Source organism: Enoplosus armatus, chromosome 4 (genome assembly GCF_043641665.1).
Source record: "Enoplosus armatus isolate fEnoArm2 chromosome 4, fEnoArm2.hap1, whole genome shotgun sequence".
In the NCBI taxonomy this organism is placed as follows: domain Eukaryota; kingdom Metazoa; phylum Chordata; class Actinopteri; order Centrarchiformes; family Enoplosidae; genus Enoplosus; species Enoplosus armatus.
Window position 1 is genome coordinate 17,404,273 of NC_092183.1, and position 7,931 is coordinate 17,412,203.

General features: G+C 39.7%; 2 protein-coding genes across 2 annotated transcripts; one reads left to right on the forward strand and one right to left on the reverse strand.

Annotated features, from left to right (window-relative positions):
• Positions 1-77: 77 nt before the first annotated feature.
• c4h9orf78 (chromosome 4 C9orf78 homolog) lies at positions 78-2,904 on the forward strand. The gene is made up of 9 exons (XM_070904480.1): positions 78-223; positions 420-479; positions 598-649; positions 757-827; positions 953-1,030; positions 1,515-1,712; positions 1,829-1,965; positions 2,062-2,166; positions 2,383-2,904. Exons 1-9 carry the CDS (start codon positions 147-149, stop codon positions 2,478-2,480), a joined length of 876 nt encoding a protein of 291 aa, XP_070760581.1. The 5' UTR covers positions 78-146; the 3' UTR covers positions 2,481-2,904.
• A 1,176-nt stretch (positions 2,905-4,080) lies between these two features.
• Positions 4,081-7,043, reverse strand: med22 (mediator complex subunit 22). The gene is made up of 4 exons (XM_070904563.1): positions 6,970-7,043; positions 6,582-6,738; positions 6,315-6,395; positions 4,081-5,487 (listed from the first exon to the last, which is right to left on the reverse strand). The coding sequence occupies exons 2-4, from the start codon at positions 6,702-6,704 to the stop codon at positions 5,269-5,271; spliced, it is 423 nt and encodes a 140-aa protein (XP_070760664.1). The 5' UTR covers positions 6,705-6,738; positions 6,970-7,043; the 3' UTR covers positions 4,081-5,268.
• Between the last annotated feature and the right edge of the window lie 888 nt (positions 7,044-7,931).

Sequence of the window (7,931 nt, forward strand, 5' to 3'; positions counted from 1 at the left end):
ATAAGACCGGAAGAGGTTCGTCCTATTTGCGGAAGTGACGCAATATTATTGTACGTTCGTTAAAGTGGTCCCTTAATTTCTAACCAGCTGCTGTCGTCAAGCACACATTTGCTAAAGCACTGAAATAACATTAAGCTGCACTAAAAATGCCGTGCGGCAAAAACTTTAGGAGGAGAAGGGACTCGTCAGACGTGGAGGAGGATGAGACAACTGAAGAAGTCAGGTAGCTAAAGTACTTTATTGAAACGGTCTAGTTTAACGTTGTGTTAGCTAACAAACTAACGTTAGCTTAGCCAACTGCTCCATCAAAGTTAAAAACGATAACTACCTATTTATTGATACGCTTTGTGTATTAGGGTTTAGTTGTATTTTTAGCTAATGTCATTTAATGTACGCGTATTTCTCTCTTTTTACCCTAGATCAAAAGTAGAAGAGGCAAAAGAGCTTCAGAGTTTGCGGAAACGACAGACCGGAGTCAGGTAACGTGAACGTAACGCTTCTCAAAAAATTGGCACGTTTCAAAAGGTGACGTCTCTTAAGTGTAACATGAGAAACATATGATATATAAATTCATATTCATATTTTCCTTTTGTTTAGTGTGACCGCCCTGTTGGTAGGAGAGAAACTACCACCAGAGGCCGAAATTGATGTACGTGATCTTTTTGACTTAAAATTTATTTGGATTAACTACTATTTGTGTGTATTTAACTCGCTATTTGTTAAATATTTCTCTAATAAAATAAACGTTTCACACAGAATGACCCCTTCAAACTGAAGACTGGAGGAGTTATAGACATGAAGAAAGTCAAAGACAGGAATAGGGACATGTAAGTAAATTTGAGACTGTTTTAATTATTTTGACACAGTGCTATTAACATGTTGTGTTTGTACTGATATGTCATTACAAAATGGAAAATGATTTGACCCAAGATGACCTCTGTTCCACATGCAGGACAGAAGATGAGACGGACCTCAACCTGGGCACCTCCTTTTCTGCTGAAACTAATAGAAGAGACGAAGATGCGGACATGTATGTTTTTTTTTTTTACTTGTGACACACACACAGACACACCCTCACTCTCTTTGGCATTCGGAATGTGTTGACTTAGTGGGCACACACTGGTCAGACATAGGTGAACATGTTTAGTCTCTTCATCCCAAGCACCAACCTCCGTGTCTGAAAAGTGAAGCTAATGCGAAAGTGCCTTAAACCTGCATTAATTCTAAGGGCCAGCGACTCCACAGGTTAGACTGTGTAGACGTCTATGAGAAAATTACCCTATTTCTCACTTGATTTATTACCTCAGTAAACATTTTCCTAATGAGTTTATGGTCTCAATCACTAGTTACCTTGAGATTGACAAGTGGTTTAGATCTGCCATTTTAGTTTGAAAGATAAGTGAATTTCCTGCAATAGTTATAGCACATCTAAAATGACTCAAGATACAAGGTTGCAATCCCCAACATCAAGGACACAATTAAAAATCTTTTTTTTCATGAATCTATCCTCACAGGATGAAATATATTGAGACAGAGCTGAAAAAGAAGAAGGGGTTGGTAGAAGCAGAGGAACAGAAAGTTAAGGTGAAGAATGCAGAGGACCACCTGTATGAGCTGCCTGAGAGCATCCGAGTCAATTCCGCCAAGAAGACAGAGGAGATGTTGTCCAATCAGATGCTGAGTGGGATCCCTGAAGTCGATCTTGGCATTGAGTACGTATAGAAGATTCTCAATTTTGTCTTTACACATTCTGCATTGAGACAAGACTAGCTGACAGAAAGGATGCATCTCTGTTACTGATAGCCTGTTTCTGTAATTTCTTTTCCAGTGCGAAGATAAAGAATATCATCTTCACAGAGGAGGCTAAAGCCAAGCTTCTGGCAGAACAGAGGAACAAGAAAAAAGACCACGGGACATCATTTGTACCCACCAACATCGCTGTCAACTACGTCCAACACAACCGCTGTGAGTTTTGTCAATCTGTAAACACTGGAGTTGAAAAAGGCACCAGAAGGTAATGAGAGGTGGTTAAAGGTTAAATATGTAATTGTCTTTTCTCAGTCTATCATGAGGATGTGAATGCACCACAGAGGCACCACAGACACAGAGAAGAGCCCAAAGCAAGGCCGCTGCGTGTGGGAGACACTGAAAAACCAGGTCCAGAAGGTAAGAGACAATACACAGCCACATACTGTTCCCTATAGTGAAACTGTTCAGTACCTCTAGACTGCAGAATACTGTTGGAATCAGTTTAAGCACACTGCAACAGAAGGGCATATACACTTGTTTCTCTAAACTCTCTGGCACTAGTGACTTTATTTGGAACATGGTTTATACAGATGAAACCTATGATCTCATTTATACATTCTTGTTACTCCACAGCATCATCACCACCCAACTACCGCAAACGGCCAAACAATGAAAAGGCCACGGATGACTACCATTATGAGAAGTTCAAGAAGATGAACCGACGGTATTGAGGAGCTGGATGTTTGTTTTTTTCCTTTCTTTCAAAGTCTTTTGAAGCCTCCAGATGAGTCATGAAGATAATTGGCAGACTGGTTTTCTCAAACGACTATTAATCAGAGGACTCCCAAGATAGTGTTGTACTTTGTAAAGATTGTAAATAGCTCCCTGGTTTTTTTTTTTTTTTGCTTTGTAATGTTAAAGGAGAATTTCATGTCATTGAAGAAACCATGTGGCTCATGAATGTCTGATAACCAAGGAATTAGCCAAGTAAGACCAGAGTCTGTTAAGGAATACAGGAATAACATAAGAAATGTTGAATTGGGTGATATTCCTGCTCTGGATTGTGAGGGATTTGCGTTTTAGTCCACTGTTTAATCTTGACTTTAAGTTGTAGTATTGTGTTTTTAAGGCTCAATTAAAAACATAAAACCACAAGATTTAAGTTGTTCTTTAATGCGACCAGTGCTTGAAGGAGTAAAAAAAAAAAAAAAAAAAAGCTGAAACACAACATTACAAAAACAAACTTACTAGATAAACATTAAGAACTAACACTCGCACATATTCAATACTGTAGCCAAGTCCAACATAAGAATATAAAAAAACCCTAACTGTAAAAATGTGTAGTGGTATTTCAATGCTGCAAAGGTACACCAAAAATTCATAAAGTTGTCTGCATTTTTTACTTTCCTTCAGTATTGTATATACAATATATAAGCAAGTGTTTGCAAATGCTTTAATTCATTTTGAAAAAGTAATTTAAACTGAGGGGAATGTTGCGTGTGATCCGTTTTACAGTCATTCCTCATTCTTATGATTATTAAGAGTTTTTCCAGGTGTTTCTTGACTCATACAGTTTCTTTATTTTACTCTTCCTGTAATACCTGTTTATGCAAAAGAAATCCTCGATGCCGCAGTTTTTGTCCATAACACATGACAGTGGCAGACCTAATCAGACACTAGTTCACAATGTGCAATGGAAACTAAATGTGCCAAACCACTTCAGTACAAACTGAGCACAAGTGTTCCAATAAGTGTCCACTTTTCTCCTCATGGTTTCTCTATTGAGGACGTCCCGTGCCCGTTGAGGTGGTGTTGAGGGTTTGTCTCCTGTGAAGGAGGTCCCTCCACGTCCTCTCGTTCGCCCTGGGTAGAGCTGCAGCTGCTGCCCGGGGAGGCCCAGCTGTCTCGTCGGCGGTAGGCCTCACACAGTGGCAGATCAGTGCTGTCCCACTGACTGTAGCTTTGCGCAGCGGAAACCAGTAGGAGGCAAAGAATCAGCGCAGCACAGAAAGAGAGGAGCAGACGAGAGCGGCAGGTCAGAATAAGCACATTCATACACAGAGGAGCACATAAGGGCACACATACGATAGAAGCATGGAGGTTATGCAGAAGCACTGGAAACCGGATCAACGCATGACACAGCTGATTATTAACTAGATACTATAGTCAGAGGTGCGGCTTAATAACTGTTGATTTGAAGCTGCGATTAATTGCTGATGGAGGAGAAAGCAGAGCGAGTGCAGCAAGGAAGGAAGGCCCACACCCAGCATGCTCCAAGCAGGACTGAGAGACACTTCTTAATACTTTCTCACAGAAAACAAGACAAACTACTACAGTGTTTTGTCTCTACTTTATTTCTGAATCACTCTGGGTCTATTGGGACAGCTGGAACAAACTGGTACACATGTACAGCCACACCATGGGTCCGCTTGCATGGTTACAGCTTGAGTCAGTTGTGGTCTTAAGGACGGAATCAATTAAAAATAACCTAACTGCTTTTACAGAAAACTCTCTACTCTTAGTAGCTTCAGATTTGACCTGAATAAATAACAACAAACAGTCGTGTCTAATTTTACAGTCTATATCAAACATTCATCCTTAAAATCTACCATACAGGTCATCACCGTTACATTTAGGACTTTATATATATTACACATAAATAATGTTGAATGAACGATACATCTATAAAATCTATATACTGATTTAGTTCTTTCGATGTGTAATTCTTCTAAAGAGAGTTCACTTTCCCCGCAAAGCTTTGTGTTGCAGAAGCCTTTTCACAACAATCTAACAATTCATCCATGGATCAAATAGCAAAAGCTTTAAATTCATGGATTTTCTGGTCATTACTTCGATTTAAAATATTTTAGTCGTAAATTAACTAGGAGCAAAGGCCTCATTACTTAAAATCCACAAAACCATGCATCTCTCCCATGTGCCTGACAAAATTTCTTAATACCTCTCTCAAGACTATTGGACGCTGCAGACCAGGAAACTGAAACTCTGATCACCATTTAGAAATAAAATCAGCGGTAGATCAATGCCAATGCTTTCTCTCTTGAATTATGAAATGTATCCTTGTCACCAGAAAAGCCTTCTGGATTTCAAACTGCATCGAATGCCCAAAAAATACATGTTGAACTGTCGTAGCTGGATCAATTTACGCTGCTGATATTCACTTCACGTGTACTCCTTTAATGCTGAAGTTCGCTCTAGTTTGACCGGTTAAGAAACACGTCAAAGAGCAGAATAGACGTAAAGGCACTTACTAATCAATAACAATGTAAAGTCACTCAGTGAGATGAGCTCCATCGCAACGACCCTCAGCAATGATTTGTGTTGATGAATGGTGCTGTTTGGAAGTGACGATGAGATAAGTTCAACCCAAAAGGTGTCATGTTTAGATGTTGGCAAGACTAAACCCTTCCTTGGGCTCAGCAGTGAATGGTAAAGGTGAGACAGTACATGGTGCTAGGCATGGGGCAACAGAGGGGCGATGGGATGGGGGCAAGTATGAGCCTACTTGTACCTGGAGGAGTAATATTCTTCCTCTAACTCATACAGGTCGATGGCGATCTCATCACGGAGTGAGGTAAGCTTCTTGTCACACTCGTCCTGCAGCGAGCGGAGCTGCTGGTTCTGGAGGCTGATGGCGTCGTTCACGGAGGGAAAGTCATTCAGAATCAGGAACTGCTTCAGATCGGACACCAGCTTCATCAAAGACTCACCAGCTCGTACCTGATACAACATCACAGGAGAGGGGAAATTATAGGGGCTAGAAATGAATTATGATGATTTTCCTGGTCCTGCTTCTGGACTGACGGCATTTTCAAAGTATCTGCGACTCAAATTAATCCTAAAAGTCTGGAAACAGTGTCAGTCACAGGGTTGTGATGCATTTCACTTTATCTTTAACCTCTCAAACCCCAGAGTCCTACCAGTTGGTCAGCAAGTACAAATGAATGCTGTGCTGCCATATTTAACTCAAACCAAGATAACTTGATTTTAATCTAGTGGAAATCCCAAACTTTAGAAAGATACCAAACATATCAGGCAAGTCTGGGGAAATTTGTAGAAAGTATGCACACCTACAACATTTCCATTTAAAGGAACGGTACAACCATAAAGCAGGGTTTATAAACATGATATATGAAGAGCTGGAACAAGTCCGTACACAAGTTCCACATGATACCATGATACTGACAGTGCAGCTACAGCTCCAAGTATAATGATGTTGATCACATTCATTCAGAAACCAGCATACCCCCAAAGAGGGCTGCAGTGAAATGTTGTCTGTGAGGGATCTTGTGTGCTTGCTTCTGAATGTACTTACTTCGGAAAGTAGCAAGACAGCAGAATTAGTGAATGCCTACACTTTTAATTCACTTAAAGTAACATGAAAATGTAAGCTGCTTTGGGAGCAGATGTACCAGGCTCTTCCTGTGCTGCTCTCTCATCTTTCCCTCTCCCTACAAGATACAATACAGGGTGCCTAAATATGTAGCAGGAAAAAGTAAAAACAGCAGACAATGTTGTATATTCTGGACAACTGTACTCATACTCACAATGTTGGCTGCTCTGACATGCATCTCATAATGGTCCTGCTCTGCTTGGGTTGCTCGGGCAACCTGTGTCTCATCCTCTATCTGGAGAGAGAAAACCGTGTGAGAATAATACATATATGTACTCATGAAAGTGAGTGACAAGAAATGAGGGTGATGATAACAGTAAGAAGCACATGTTGTAATATTTCATGACTTTCCACTAGAAGTAATGCAACAAATCGAACGTAGCAGAGAAGGAGAGAGTCCACTGTCTCTATGTAACGTTACCTTTGCTGTTTTGATAATTTCTGTGAAGTTGTCCAGGACGGACCTGATGTCATCTTTCAGTCTCTTGTTGTAGTTCTGTAGCAGAGTCTCTTTGCTTTGAGGGAGCACTCTCTGAGTAGCCATCGCGCTCAGGAAAAGGCAACACAGCGTACGTTACCTGTTCACGTTAAGTTAACACACAGAAATCCATTCAGCGGACGAGGTTTATAATAATAAAAAAAACAATGAAGGCAAAACGAACGAGCAACTAGCTAGCATGAAAAGGCGCGTGCTTTCATTACACAAACGGATGAGGAAAACACGTGTACCATAAGTGGTTTTCATATCTGTACTACTGCATACATATATATTATTACAGGTTCTGTAATGGTTATCACTTATTTCTTACCGCATACTTTGTTAACAACGTCGTTATTGTAAAACCGATAACCACTGCCTTTGCTCCTTCTTCTTCTTCTTGACATTTCATGGCAGCTATTATCCGGTTTGTCGGTGTGTTAGCGCCCTCTCGCGGTTCACCACTGAGCTCACACCACAAAACACCTTAGATACAGTATACACGTGTGTATCATCCACGGCAACACACTTTAAAAATCCTTTTCAGATCAGATTTAGTTACATTTATTCATTTAATTATAGCATGAATCAATGCATTAACCACTGAAAAAAGTATGAAAACTATTATTAGCAACAATGTATTCCAAGTATGAATCAAGTTCTCATAATGCAGCAAAGTGCTCCGTTAGTGTGTTTTATATTACAATATTAGATTATTATTGTTGATTGCATTTACACATAAGCAGCATTTTATTGTTGTAGTTGGTCAAGGTGAAGCTATTAACAACTTAAACATGTTTTGTATGTAAAATCTAAATGTGCAAAGCATAGTAGTTAATAATAGCTTTCAGATAAATGTAGTGGAGTAAAAAGTACAATGTTTCACACTGAGAAGTAGTGGAATAGTTTGTGTAAATGTTCCTCAAACAGTACTAAAGTACAGTACTTGAGTATGTGTGTACTTAGTTACATCCACAACAATGTTTCAGTGATGATAGTGATAATGAAGCGCAAAAACTGTGCAAAATTTGATTTACATTCATTTAATAGTTTTTTTTAATGACTTACAACATAGTTTTTAAAGGCAGGCTGTGCAGCATAACAAGTATTTCGAGTGCTTTTTTTTGTCCAACATCCTCAGCTGTCGAATCCTCCAAAGAATTCCTCCACAACACTGGTCGAAATACATTTTACAGCTGTGTTACAATCAAAACACATTCTTAGAGAACCCTGACTCTGTGTCAGTGACTATGTGCAACCTTCATGTTTACAAGTCAGGTGAGAAAAGTGAGC